The following is a 15,636-nucleotide window of genomic DNA, read 5'->3' as shown; positions in this document are numbered from 1 at the left end:
CACAGTTGATATCATATTAATCAACATTCGGAGATTCTACTAAGGTTGAAATTTTATTTGGATATATAAATACGATTTAGATTTTGTGACTAAAAAATTCCTAAAACTTATTTTTCTACTTGAAATGGCAATCCATAAAAAAGAAATCAAAACTAAAATCGGGTCGAACGTGGTAATCACCAAAAGGAGTTACTAAATAACTTAGATAAATATTACTCCTATGGATCGGGTAGGACAAGCTGCCCACCCAAAGTCCTTTTCGTAGTATGTTGTGTTACTATAATTAAAGAATCATACAGGTTGGTCATTCTTTTTGTACATGCGTACTACCTAAATTATGTTGAGCAGCGTGAAAATGTAGAAGAAACAAACCGCGGTTGCATAGAAAATTTTGGAGTCCGGAGCCTAAAGGGTACTAAAATGCTCAAAATAAAACAAATGGGGTGCTCCTTTCTACCATATACCAAAAGGGGTATAACGTGGAGGGGCCAACGTTATACCCCCAAAAAAAATTCAAACTGTCAGGCAAAAAAAAAAAAAAAAAAAAAAAAATTAATTTATAAGTAAAACGTGGACTGATCGACGTCAAAAAAAAATTATATTTTGTAAAACGTGGATCAGTCCACGTTTTACTTATATATATTTTGCAAATCGTTCCTCAGTCCACGACATTAGACAAATACGCAATTTTTTGCCCTCGGACGTCCGATTTACGTGATTTTTTTTTTCAACATATTCGAAATAAAGTTACGCATTAAAAAATAACACACTTAAGGAACACTAGGTGTTTTTTTCCCTAAAAAGATCGCAACATCTTATTTTAATAAATCTTTTTTTTTGCAACACTTAGTGTTTTTTTTCATACTTTGACCAACGATTAGTCGTGTGTCAAGACTCCAAAATGTCAATATTTTATATAGAACCTGATATTTTTTTCTGTGTACAATAATGTAGGTTCAATGCATCAAGGATACGTAAACGTTCAGATCGTCGTTTTAGGGGTTGAAAAGGTACCCGAAGTAAGTTTTGTTTGGAAACTTTAGGTTTAAGTGTTTTATTTTTTAATGTTTTGATTTAAGCGTGTTATTTTTTAATCAAGACATAACTTTATTTTGAATATAAATCTAATTCTAAAAAATATAGGGAGAAAAACTAGTTGTAAAGTGGTCAAACTTTAGATGGTCATAACTTTGCGCTAGGATGTCCATTTTACGCGATTTTTTTTTTTTTTTGATCTTGCGTATTTTTTCGAGATCTACGCGGAAAAACAGCCACAAGACGGTTTGGCCGAGCCGATTTTTGAAAAAACACCTGTTATCCTATTCAATTTCAATTTTCCCCCAAATTGGCATGAAGTTTTAGTTTTCTTTACTTATAATATGATGATACGCAATAGATTTCAACGTAAAAATCCCGGGGCAATGTAGCTGTGAATGTCAATTTCACTTTTGTGGTTCAATTTTCCAAAATAAAGCTGACTAATTTTCTCGACATATAAAGTTGACTAAAATAACCTTATAAAAATAGAACACTTAAACCTAAAGTTTTCAAACAAAACTTACTTCAGGCACCTTTTCAACCCCTAAAATGACGATCCGAACGTTTACGTATCCTTGATGTATTGAACCTACATCATTGTACGCAAAAAAAAAATATCGGGTTCTATATAAAATATTGACATTTCAGAGTCTTGACACACGACTAATCGTTAGTCAAAGTATTGAAAAAAAACACTAAGTGTTCCAAAAAAAAAAAAAAAAAAAAAATTGACCAAATTTTATTTTATTTTTTTAACGCAGTATTTTACTGCGTTAAAGGACTCAACCGCGTCGTTACGGTTAAGTCCTTTAACGCAGTAAATACTGCGTTAAAGATACTTTTGTCACAATTTGTATTTTTTTTGGGTATTTTGGGGTCTTGACACACGACTAATCGTTGGTCAAAGTATGAAAAAAAAAACACTAAGTGTTGCAAAAAAAAGATTTATTAAAATAAGATGTTGCGATCTTTTTATGGAAAAAAACACTAAGTGTTCCTTAAGTGTGTTATTTTTTAATGCGTAACTTTATTTCGAATATGTTGCAAAAACAAAAAAAAATCAGACGTCCGAGCGCAAAAAATAGCGTATCTGTCTAATGTCGTGGACTGAGGAACAATTTACAAAATATATATAAGTAAAACGTGGACTGATCCACGATTTACAAAATATAAATTTTTTATTTTTTATTTTTTTGCCTGACAGTTTGAAAAAAAAATTGGGGTATAACGTTGGCCCCTTCACGTTATACCCCTTTTGGTATATGGTAGAAAGGAGCACCCCATTTGGTTTATTTTGAGCATTTTAGTACCCTTTAAGCTCCGGACTCAAAATTTTTGTATCAATGTACCATCGGATTTCAACGTGGGTGTCAACCGGTTCGGGCTAACCGGTTTTAACCGGTAACCGGACCGGTTAAACCGGAACCGGTAGAACCGGTTAACCGGTTCCGGTTAACCGTTTAATTGTATACCGGTCCGGTTCCAATATTTTAGGAACCGGAACCGGTTAAACCGGTAAAACCGGAACCGGACCGGTTAAACCGGTTTAACCGGTGAAAATTAAAAAAAAAAAAAAAAAAAAAAAAAAGCCGTTGGGCCAGCCGTTAATGGACCGTTGGCAACGGTCCATTTGCAAAAATGGCCGTTGCCAAACGACCATTTTGTTAATTTTTGGCCCCCAAATTTTTTTTTTTTTAACACTTTAACCCATCCCCCACCCCTATATAAACCCTTCTTCATTTTCATTTTAATTCACACCAATTCACTCTTCTTCATCTTTCTCTCAAATCTCAATCTCTCAATTATAATTATTTTGCAATAACTAGCCACAAAGTCTTATTATAGTTTCAACTTTCAATTATTAATTTTGCAATTATAATATTGTTGGTGGAGTTGGTGATTTTGCAACAATCCGAAGTAGCTTTGGTGGATTTGCAATTCTAGCCGCCTTGACTTTGTTGGAAATTAATCCGGCAATTTGGTACCTTCGTTCCAACTCTATCTTTATTTTTCGCAATTTAATTCTAGCAATTTAATTTACGCAATTTAATTTGTTGTAATTTATTTTCTTGTGATTTATTTGATTGTGATTTAAATTAATTCTATTTAATAATGTCAAAGAGATTAAGACGTGGTGCCGTAGTAGTAGTCGTATTGTTAGGGGTGCGCTTAATGAGGAAACATTTGTGGAAGAAACACCTAATGTAGGTATTGATGTTGGTGGAAATAATCCACTTTTAGGTCATGAGGCAATGCAACAACATTTTACCGACACTTTTAATGAAGACTTAAATGATGATGATGAAACACAACCCCCTGAAAATCCCATAGGAGATACATGTCCTGCACAATCACATACACAAGACAAACCGCCTAGAACTCGTAAGCCAACAGCTAAAATTTGGAAATTTATGACTAAGAATAGGGAAAGCCAATCGGCTACATGTAACATATGTGGACAAGTATTTAGTTTTAAGCAAAAGGAATCGGTAAGGATGGTGGAACGGGTACACTAAATTCTCATATGAGAACCAAACATATGGATGCTTGGGGAGAGCAAACGGGTTCAAATGTGGGGGGATTCAAATGACGATAGACCCACGAACCGGTAGAAATTTTAAGTATGACAAGAAAAAAGAACGCGTAGAAATAGCTAAAATGGTAGCTTATGATTGTTTACCATTTTCCTTTCCCTCGGGTTTGGGTTTTGTTACTTACATTCAACGTTGTTATAATCCGTTATTTGAGGGTATTCCTAGAAGTACTTGTAGAGCCGATGTTATAGATTTGTTTAAAAAATATAGATTTTATTTGCGCCACGTATTTAATTCTTTAAATTATAATGTTTCTCTTACCGATTTGGGTCTTAGTATTAACCATTTAGATTTTTTTGCTATTACATGTCATTGGGTTGATGACAATCAAGGTTATGCAAAAAAGAATTATAGCTTTTTTATATGACGAAGGAAAAGGTCGTCACGATGGAAAATTTTTAGCCGATTCAATGTCTACTATTATGAGATTTTTTAACATTTATAGAAAAACACTTTGTATTGCTTTAGATAATGCTTCTAATAATACAAAGGCGATTGGTCTTTTAAAAAAGAAATAAACCCTCCTCTAAAAAAATATTTTTCATGTAAGATGTAGTTGTCACATTTTAAATTTAATTGTTAAAGATGGTCTTGAGCATTTTGATGATTACTGTTCAAAAAGTTAGAAATCTTTGTTGCGTTTCTTTTTTGTAATGCTAATAGGGGAAGAATTAGAGATTTTAAGAATGCTTGTGTGGAAAATAACCTTAGACCTAGGAAAATTCAAATAGAAGTTGAGACTAGGTGGAACTATACTTACGTTATGCTACAACAAGCATATGAGTATAGGATTCCCATACAATAAGTTCACAACAAATATAATACCGATAGTCAGGATTGGTTAAATTTTATGCATTGGGAAGATGTTAAAGAATGTATTGAACTCTTAGAAATTTTTTATAATGCAACTATTGCTTTTTCTAGACAATTTTATCCCACGGTAACCGAATTTTAGCCTACTTAGCGGAAATAGCTAGAGTTTTACAAGAGTATAAACATAAACCCGGTTATCAAGCGGCTATTTTTGAAATGATAATCAAATTTAAGAAGTATTTTTTTCCCATCCCAACTTTATTTATATTGGGTTCCCTTTTAAATCCTTGTTTAAAAGCTGTCTTATACTAAAAATTTGGTTAGTCAAATTTATACATTTTTAGAAATTGAAGCGGGAACTCAACCATCTTTAATGTAAGCCGACCTCGCTATTGATGATGAGTTTAGAAAAGTTTTTACTCATTATTCTAGTTTGGAAGAACGTGCAACACCCGTTGCTCCACGCCCTACTACTTCTCAAAGTAGCAAAAAGGGCTTGTCGGGTTTAAAAGTTTTACATTCACAACCAACTTCTTCTTCTACGCAAACTTTGATGAATATAACTTTTATTTGATGCACCCAAATGTAGATATCAACCAACCGGATGAGGTGGACGTCTTAGCATGGTGGAAGAAGTACAAGGCAAGCTATCCGGTACTTTCAAGAATGGCTCGAGATATCCTTACGGTTCAAGTATCAACCGTGGCTTCGGAGAGCGCATTTAGCCAAGGAAGACAAAATTGGAGACCATAGACATTCATTATCCGGCTTTAGCTTGCAAGTACTAGTGTGCATTCGAGATTGGATTAGATCGGAGCGACGCAACCAAAACTCAGAAGCGGAGGAAGGCGAAGAGAAAGAAATTGAAGATTTGATAGCTAGTGGACCGGACCAAATGGAAGACTTTGAAGATATTTCCATGACCGAATATGATGTGGGGAAATTAACGAAATGGTTCAAAATTGGTGATTTTATTATTCTACTATTTTTGTACAACTCATGTATTATTTGCAAGTTAAAAAAAAATACAACTTGCAAATAAATGTTATCCAAGAATGAATAAAAATATGGCTCATTGAGCTTACTTCTATTTACTTGTGTTCATATTTTTACTTTTATTAAGTTAGGAATATACCTAAAATATACTAAGAATATACTTATAAGTATATTAAGTTATATAGTATACTTAAACATATATAAGTATATATAGTATATACTATATATAAGTATATATAGTATATAAGTAAGTATATATAGTATATATATTAAGTTATACATATATTTAGTATATATATTAAGTATATATAGTATATATAGTATATATGTATATATAGTATATATATTAAGTTATACCTATATATAAGTATATATAGTATATAGTACATATATATACATATATATAGTATATATATTAAGTTATACACATATTTAGTATATATATTAAGTATATATAGTATATATAGTATATATGTATATATATTAAGTTATACATATATTTAGTATATATATTAAGTTATACATATATATAGTATATATATTAAGTTATACATATATATAAGTATATGTAAGTTATACATATATATGTATAACTTAATATATATATAGTATATATATTAAGTTATATATATATTTAGTATATATATTAAGTATATATAGTAAAACACATATTTAGTATATATATTAAGTATATATAGTATATATAGTATATATGTATATATATTAAGTTATACATATATTTAGTATATATATTAAGTTATACATATATATAGTATATATATTAAGTTATACATATATATTAAGTATATATAGTATATATAGTATATATGTATATATATTAAGTTATACATATATTTAGTATATATATTAAGTTATACATATATATAGTATATATATTAAGTTATACATATATATAAGTATATGTAAGTTATATATATATATGTATAACTTAATATATATATAGTATATATATTAAGTTATACATATATTTAGTATATATATTAAGTATATATAGTAAAACACATATTTAGTATATATATTAAGTATATATAGTATATATAGTATATATGTATATATATTAAGTTATACATATATATAGTATATATATTAAGTTATACATATATATAAGTATATATAGTATATAAGTATATATACTATATATATTAAGTTATACATATATATAAGTATATGTAAGTTATACATATATATGTATACGAAAAACACTATTATGCAATATTCTTGGCTTTCTTTATTAAGGTAATTAGTCGAGTAAATATTTAAACTTTAATTATAAAGTTGTATAACATATGTAAATATACCTACAATATACAAATAAATACTATAATATATATATATAATACAAAAAACAAAAAAATATATTTTAAACACTCCAAACCGGACCGTTCCGGTTTGGAGTTTAAAACGCTGAAAACCGGAACCGTTAAACCGAACGGTTAAACCGAACCGGTTAAGCGGTTCCGGTTTTTTAACCGGAACCGGCCGGTTCCTTAACCGGTTCCATAACCGGTTCCGGTTGGAACCGGTTGACACCTTTACCCACGTATGTTTAGGTCTCTTCATAATGTATTGTATTATTTTTATTGCCATCATATGAAAGATCATATGTTGGCCAACCTCGGCATTTAGGAGGTTTCTTGATACTGTATTGTATTTTGCCTTAGTCAATGGAAATTCATTATGTTGGCCAAAGTGAGCATCTTTTATTTTTGGTAAAGCTCTGCATTTCTGAAATACGATTACATTTAATTTACTCATATTCACGCATCTTTAAGTATGGTTTGTGTCCTACCTTAAACCTATTGCAAGCATGAGCCAGTACAAAGATCAAGCTAGCACATAAGTAAACTTGGACGCCGCTAAAAGTTCTTTTAGCATGCAACTTATCAATGCATACATCAGTAGAAAAGGTCGATCAGGAAAGTACGCCAATTCAACAACAAACTAAGTAGGCATTTGGACATGCGATTTGAAATCATGAGATGAGCTCAGCATTTGGACATGCGATTTCATCTCATGGTTTCAAACCATGGGATGAAATCCCAAATCATCCAAAAAGACATGATTTGGGGTTTCAAACCATGTCCAAACGGCACCTAAGATTAGGAACAACAACTTGCAACAATCTCAGACCTACTCAAGGCCACACTAGTTTTGGCCACTACCAAAAGCTATAATTACAGCATTATGTCCAGCACTGATAATACAAGTTAATTTACTGGCACAGCAGGAGACAGATGTTCTGATCAAACTCAAGAAGTTGCTACTACATCCCAGCGCCATATAGTCCCATCTTCACAGCAGCTAAGTACGGTGCTGAAGAATAAAGACATAATTAGTTAAAGCACTGGTTGCAAAAACATAAACAAAGAAGCAGGTAAAGTGATTTTCGATCTTAACCTTCCATCAAAGGACATGGCAGTCTGTCTAATTGGTAATTTAGATTGCACATGAGATAACCTGCAAAAGTCAAGCACAAACACTTGAAATCCAAAGAATTAATATGAGGAGGATCAGAAACTAGGGAGCAGTGCATGGACGGAGAACAACCTTGCAATCAGAGTTGGTGGGCTGGTCTGTAGGTCCCAGACAAAGACCTTCCCTTCTCTATTTCCTGTTAGATAAAAGGTCATAGGGTGAATTCAAGTTTGCTAGGAGAAACCAGAAAATGGATCGAAAACTTTTTTTTGTATTCAACTTGGGCTAATATTAGATAATCTCGATTGCCCTCTGGGTTACAAGTCACTTCATACCACACTACTCAGCAGTACCAGATGGTCTTACACAAGCAGTAACATTTAATTCCAAATTTGAGCATTATACAGTGATCAGCCCATTAATAAAAGAAAAGTTGAAAAAACTCATTAAGCGACATACAAGATTTTGATTAACACTTAGATTTACCTATAGCTGCTGCTTTGTAGTGAAAATCACATGAAAACTTGATGAACCAGATATCACACTCCGGGACAGGATACTTTTGGAGGATGTCAACGGTGCCCTAAACATAGAGTAATATAAATTAGGAAATTTTTCTATTTAGAAAATAATTATCAAAGAGACAGTCCCAAACAAGACTAGACTAACCTCTCCAGGAGACTGTTCTTTCATCTTTGGTTCCCATAGTACAATTTCATTGTCAACACTCTGAGTATTTCCAACAAAATTTACAGATCAGTACAGGTAAAATATGACAAGACCGTCTGTGGGCAAGAAAGAAAGCTATAAAGGCATTTCCAGAGGCTCCCGGGTTATTCTGATTTTCCCCTCTCTGAATTCAGAATAGTAAATCTCTCCCAGGAAAGGAAGCGAATGCCAACCAAGAACTAATACAGCAGAACAATTGTTTTAATCGGTTGATATAGCAGAACAGTTGGAAAAAACAAACCACTCAGGCAGTAAGCAGGTCAATCCATTTACCTTGGATAAGATAAAATCACCAAGCCATCGGTTACAGTCAACATAGTTGTTATGGACTGAAGCTATGAATATCTGAAAGGATTAAAAGGAGGTTACAGCAAGAAAAAAATCTCCAACCGAAGTTTCAGAAGGAAAAAGGCAGGGAAGGAGATAAGCAACAAGAAAATACTCACTGGAAACTGGACATGTTTTGTGGGGAACTTGGAAGGAAGATCCGTCCAAGTAAAGGATTTCTCAACATATGTCCAGAATTCTGCAGCACAAGCAGTTCATAAGAAAAGAAATGTCAGCTCAAATTGACGGTACGTATTTTCTGTTCTCAAACTTGTGTAACCACTGAGCACCAATGGAATAGATGATGCAATGCAAATCTGATCCACAGCCAACACTGCATCCTCCTACCAGTAACAACAGTACAGTATTTGCTGACATGTGTGACTATAAACGGGGTAGTATAGTAGTCTAGATAACAAGCATTGATGAATGGGGTAGTAAAGTAGTCTAGATAACAAGCATTATCAACACCAGAATTTGTAAATGTCTAGGATAACTGCATGCTGAGTCATATTTCCTTCTAGGTATTTGGTGCATTTATAATTACAATTGGATCTTTGAAACTATTGACTTCATTTCAACACTTGTAACCGAAGACAAAGATATCCTCATAGAAATATCTGTTAATACATTAATGTATTCCATGTTGTAGATTGGGTGCAAGTCATTCGCTTAACACGTCCAGGCAGTCATGTCAGGTTCAGTGTATATAGGCTACAAGTCACCAAATCCAAAAAAGTAAAGGCATACAGTAAGCACAAAATTAACATCATTCGGAAGGTTCTGGAGAAGCCTTGACAACATAACCAATCACAAGTTGCTCATCCAGAGATCACCCTTTTTTCTCTTCTTCAAAGTTTTAGTACTACTTGGTCAGTTAGTTGTATATCATATGTCATTTCAACAATCTATGTGAAATGGAAAGTGTTATAAATCTTACCTTTCATTGACCAGATCTTAACAGTATTATCCATTCCACAGCTAGCAATGCGATATATATCCGAAGGATGGAAGTCCTACAACCATCACAAACCAGCGGATAAGCTCAAAATCCTAATTCCCAGTATTGTTGACAGATGTGAAAAACATTCTTTGCCACCAGCTCCATCGTTGGAGTGGGACTGCAGTTAACAGAGTAAATTACCACACTGAGTACTTCATTTCGGTGACCCCCAGCGCCAGCAAATACCAAAATGCATATTCCAGTATGAACATTCCACAAGCGAACAGATTCATCCTGGAACACTCGTGATAATTAAAATATGCCATGTGAAACAGATGCATAATTGATTGATACTCCACGTACAACTTGCAACAGAATTTTTCTTCCCTTTTTAGAGGAAACTAAAATTTTCCTTTTTGAGGAAGGGTTAAGAAAGAAAGGAAGACAAGGATACTTAAGGAACATACTTTGCTGGCAGATACTACGAGAGATGGTTTCAAGGCTTGAGTCCTAATTTCGTTTATTGAGTCTCCATGCCCAACAAAGCTCTGTTCAATCATAACCAAGTAGATTAACAAAGGTGAATAGACATTAGCTATTAAGTTAACATGTAACTAATTTCAAGAGCACCTTTATCTTTCAAGTTTGTATTGTTAATACAACTTTAACATGGAACGAATCATGACAGAAAACTTAACTTGTTCATATCATGATGAATAAGATTGATCAGATCATGGAAGAAAGGAGATACTTTAGTGTTCAGATAAAGATTAATTAGATAAATGTTAGTAACACATTTGCAGATATTCATTTTTTATAACTAAAGAAGCAGCTACTTTTGTTTAACCATGTAAAGTGCGAATGAAAGATTTGATGTATAAGACCTTATGTATCTTTTCATTGCCAGCATCAATAACACGGAGAATTCCATTTATTCCTCCAGCCACTATCAATGGACTCCCGTCAATATTGCAGGCCCAGCTTACAGTGTAAAAGGATTCGTCTTTCTGATTTTCATAGCACATGGAAAAGCCCAAGAGCATTTTAAGTATATGAGATGACATATGTAAATTACAAATGCAACAATAGTACTTGCAAATTCTTACATCTTCATCGATATAAGACTGCAGCACAGCAATAACACCACCTTCGAGACATTGGTATACAGTAACCTGACAAACCAGTTAAAAGCATATAAGTCTGAGCTATCGACAATTGGCATACAGTAGAAATGAAAAGCATATAAGTCTGAGCTATCGACAATTGGCATACAGTAGAAATGTATACTGAAGCTAGCACCCTGATGCTTCTGTTATTATTATCTTCTTTCAGTTCCGTATTATTGAACAATTATCAGATGACATGATCTACACCAAGAAAATACACCTCATTTACAAGAGCATGCACCTTTCTGAATTCTGAATTTATCTTAAGCAATAACAAATTTGCATCATGCATAACTCTCAGGTTTGATAAGAAATACAACAAGGTGTATAATAGCAGAACTCCACAATGTTAAGAGATAGTACAAGATAGTACAAGATTTACAGTTTATACCAATTCTGAAAATCATTATCTTTGGCATGGATAGTTTATAATAGTAAGGTAAAGCAATAAGAAATTTTTATCAATCTGTTAAACATATGGCACTCCGCAAATGTGGAGAAACCAAAACAAAAACAAAAACAAAAAAAGTCAACATATTACAAGCATATAAGCTAAGTTTGAACAAAGCTGGCCACCCATCCTCAGTGCATAAAGACATTTTAGTTTGTGATGTATCAACGAATCTACCAAGATAAGTATAAGAGCAATAGTAGGAAACAAAAGAGGTCCTTGAACCATCAACATTAAAGCAACTTGGAAGTCAATTTTTGGTACATCTTATCTGAAACGAGCAACAGGTGAGCTAATATCGACCTTGAGGCATTAAAACAACTAGACAGACCAAGATGGCAAAAAGAAAAAAAAGATTGATGTTTTCTAGCTAAATAGTACATCTTTTCAGTATCACATTCACCAAACTAACAAGTAGTAGTAAATTCCCAAAATCACATATGTTCTGTACTTCTCAGCCCTAATTGAAAAGCAGAATGTGAAACACATCCTAAAAGAATGAAATTTTAAACTTTCAAACTAATTCATGAAGCCAACAAGCACAAGAACAACAACAGCAGCAAACTTCAACCTCAAACTACTGGGTCGGTTATATCCGTACCCGTTAACCCGTTTCATTTGAGAACTCAATTATTTTACTAGCGTTACTTCCGAAGGCAACACACAAATCTCTAACCAATCCAAAAATCGGTATAATTTTACCAATCCCCTAAAGGAAAAAGAAGAAGGAGGAGATTAAATACTCGATTCTCGCCGACAGCAGCAAAGAGATTAAAATAGGGAGAGTCGATGAAATTGAAGGCAATGGTGTATAATGGGTGTTTGCCTTTTTTTTTGTTGTTGCTCTTCTGCTTGTTGCGTTCTTGGATTTTGTAAGTCATTCTGTGCTTTTTTTTTTTTTTTTTTTTTTCTGGTTGGTCGGCATTAGCGATCCCACCATTGGCTCACACCCTATAGGTATTTTCGACATTGCTCTCTGCTTACTCTGGCGCCGCAGGTTAGAGAGGACAGAAAAACTGGAAAGAGGACGTTTTTGTCACTCCTTTTATACCCCTCTCACTCTCTCTATTTTCTTTTTTCACCAAATTTTTAGTATTTAGATTCTAGGATGCTTGGTTTAGTAATAATTTTTGTAAGGCAATACAATAAATTTATAATTTTGATTAAAAAGAATCATTCAGTAATCAATGTGGCGTAAATGAGGCTACTTAATCTGAACTGATTAATTAATTAACTATTATATTTCTCGATTGAGTAGAGGTTCTATCGGAAACGGCCTCTCTACCTTCACAAGGTGGGGGGTAAGGTCTGCGCACACACAACCCTCCCCAGACCCCACTTGTGGGATTACACTGGGTATGTTGTTGTTGTATCACATGTCTAGATTATCCGTAACACTTGTGGAATGAAAACCATGACAAATCCTTAAAGCATGAAAATTTTAAACTTCCATACTAAGTCATTAAGCCAACAAGCACAAGAACTACAAAACATATGCTTCAACCTCAAACTAGTAGTATATGCTCAAATCAGACTCATGAATTCTCGTACTTCTGTTGCTCCGACTCTCCAAAAATGTCGCCGACCGTGTCGGATTCTCCAAAAAATGCACTACATTTGTAGTATCTGACACGCACCCGTCAACAACATTTTTTAAAAATCCGAGCAACATATCTTCTCAGCCCTAAATGAAAACCAGAACTCGAGACAAATGCTAAAAGAATGAAACTTTATGTACTAAATCATGAAGCCAACAAACACAAAAACAACAACAACAACAAGAGCAACCCTTCAATCTCAAACAACTGGGTCGGCCATACCCATACCCGTTAACATAAAAACCAAGAAATGTTTTTTAACGTACAGCATAGCAAAAAACCCAAAAGAAAAACAAGAACGAAGAGATTAAATACCCGATTTCCACCAACGGTAGCAAAAACATTAAAGTAGGTAGCATCAATGAAGTTGAAAACAACGGCATATAAAGGGCGTTTGCCTTCTTGGAGTCTGTTAGTCACTCTGTACTCCTTTTTCTTTGACGGTGTTAACGATCCCACCACTGCCTCACAACCTATAGCTGCTTTCGACATTCTTGCCTCTCTCACTCGACACAGGTTACACACCAAAAACTGGACATACAATGTTTTTGTCCGTCCACCAAAACCCTTTTTATACCCCCTTCGCTCGTTCCTAGTTGTCTGATATGTCCGATTTATACCTAAGCAAAAATGAATAATTTGACTAAATTATTTTTTATTAAATAGATATTGATATTTGATCACATAATATTTAATAGCAGCAAATTTAAAAAGATAAGATAAATTCTTTCATGATTTGATAAGTGAACACTCTTTTTTACCTAAAAAAAAAAAGGATTAAGTGGATACTTTTTTTTATTCGGATGGAGTAGTGTTCACTAAATTTGAATTCGAGTTGAAAAATCTTAGAAGGACAATGTGTTTCCTAATAAGGGTGTTCAATAATGAGCAGGGCTGGAAAATAGAGACCTGATGACGGGGTAAATATCATTTCACCATAATTTTTATTGATTTGTTTTTGGATTTGGACTTGAGTTGATTAATGAAGTATATGAAAATAAATTCAAAGAAAGTTTCAAAAACGTATTCGAAAGTTGAAATTGTGTTTGAATATAAAAATATGATTAATAATTTGTGAACAAAACTTATTTTTCTACTTGAACTGGAAATCCGTAAAAGAAAACGCTAATACTATAAGATTGGTTAGAACAAGATGATCAAACAAAAGAAATTACGGAATAACTTGGAAAGATAAGATATTAAACTACTATGATGGTCTCATACCGGATAAATGAGTATCTTCTATGTAGATAAAATAAGGTTCTCTTTTGAAATTAATTCGTCCCATCGGCTAGAGCTCGAAGAGTTACTAAAGGGTCAGCATATTTAGGTCCAATATGTTGTTGTATTTCGGCAAATATTTTTCATTATCAGATTCTGGTGGAAGACATAATTTTTCCGAAGTATTCGCCATGATATACCTCAGCCTCTTGCAGAAATATAGGGTAAAACAGTACAATAGATACTTATACTGCCCGACTTTTCTAACCCTACGCATACGAGAGCTAACATCAGACACGCTTTTTTTTTTTTTAAATTCATCATGATATGTCTGTCCCTGCATTATATCAGGAAAAAAAAAATACAAATCTTTGACTGCTACTCAGTATTGACAATAGGTCTGAAAAAATATTTTAAAATATCAAATTTAAATATTTGTACCCTGTCGAAGCGAGCAACCATGCCTGTATATTTGGAATAAATTCCATTTTGAGATAGTTGAAAAGGCACAATCCCATTGAAAGTTTCTTTACATTAACTCTTTGTCAAAGCATTTCTTTAATCTTTAAATTTCATATCTCAAGTTTGAAGTTGCAATAATAGGCCGGTTTAATGAGAAATTACTTGTTTAAAACAATTTCCAAATATTAATTCAAATTTTGAAACCAAATTAATGGACAAACGGGGCTAGATTCTATGTTTGGTTTAGTAAATAGTGTATTTCCAAGGCAATCTAATAAATTTATAATTTCGATGAAAAAGAATCATCCAGCAGTCAATAATAGCATAAATGAGGCTAATTATCTTAACTGATTAATTAATTAACTATCAGCTATCTAGATTACCACTTTACCAGTAACACTTGTAGAATGCAACCCAAACAAGTTCCTAAAGTTGCTATCCTAGATCAATTCCTAATAAAACTTTAAATATATAAAGTTAGAAATATTTCAGAAGTCTCAGTTCATCTTCATGGTCCAATGAATTGTTTCACTTTTGATTTATGTTCAAATTTAAATATTCAACTAATTGATACCCATTAAATAAGAGTGGCTTCGCTGTTACTTAGAGATGACTTATTCAGAGTAATTATAGTAATAAATTACACAATTATCACTTGCAAAAATAGAGTAGAAATAAGAGTAATTTACATTGCTAAAAGAAGTAGAGTAATTTAAATTGTTAAAGTATATGATTTTTAAGACCGATTAAACTACACATATGGTATAATAGAAGAGTATATTATCGATGTATATAAATTGCAACAATTGATAGCTATATTGATATTTGTTAAAAAGAATTCCAAACAGACAACTATATTTAA

The 15,636-nt window shown here is 32.9% G+C and overlaps 1 protein-coding gene across 1 annotated transcript; it reads right to left on the bottom strand.

Annotated features, from left to right (window-relative positions):
• Positions 1-7,325: 7,325 nt before the first annotated feature.
• Positions 7,326-13,702, bottom strand: LOC132030155 (polycomb group protein FIE1-like). Its single transcript, XM_059419665.1, has 13 exons — positions 13,407-13,702; positions 10,983-11,048; positions 10,761-10,883; positions 10,344-10,424; positions 10,078-10,170; positions 9,874-9,949; positions 9,053-9,132; positions 8,880-8,951; positions 8,547-8,606; positions 8,364-8,460; positions 8,010-8,073; positions 7,860-7,919; positions 7,326-7,775 (listed from the first exon to the last, which is right to left on the bottom strand). Exons 1-13 carry the CDS (start codon positions 13,581-13,583, stop codon positions 7,712-7,714), a joined length of 1,113 nt encoding a protein of 370 aa, XP_059275648.1. The 5' UTR covers positions 13,584-13,702; the 3' UTR covers positions 7,326-7,711.
• Between the last annotated feature and the right edge of the window lie 1,934 nt (positions 13,703-15,636).

This window comes from Lycium ferocissimum, chromosome 9 (assembly GCF_029784015.1).
Source record: "Lycium ferocissimum isolate CSIRO_LF1 chromosome 9, AGI_CSIRO_Lferr_CH_V1, whole genome shotgun sequence".
Classification (NCBI taxonomy): Eukaryota; Viridiplantae; Streptophyta; class Magnoliopsida; order Solanales; family Solanaceae; genus Lycium; species Lycium ferocissimum.
This window is presented reverse-complemented; position numbering and strand designations above follow the sequence as displayed.

What these genes read in the sequence shown, in the direction of transcription:
- LOC132030155 (XM_059419665.1), bottom strand. Translation starts at nt 13,583, where the DNA reads ATGTCGAAAGCAGCTATAGGTTGTGAGGCAGTGGTGGGATCGTTAACA. An exon ending in GTGATTTTATCTTATCCAAG is followed by an intron (nt 8,607 to 8,879) that starts GTAAATGGATTG and finishes GGAAATACTCAG; the next exon opens with AGTGTTGACAATGAAATTGT. An exon ending in AAGAACAGTCTCCTGGAGAG is followed by an intron (nt 8,461 to 8,546) that starts GTTAGTCTAGTC and finishes CTCTATGTTTAG; the next exon opens with GGCACCGTTGACATCCTCCA.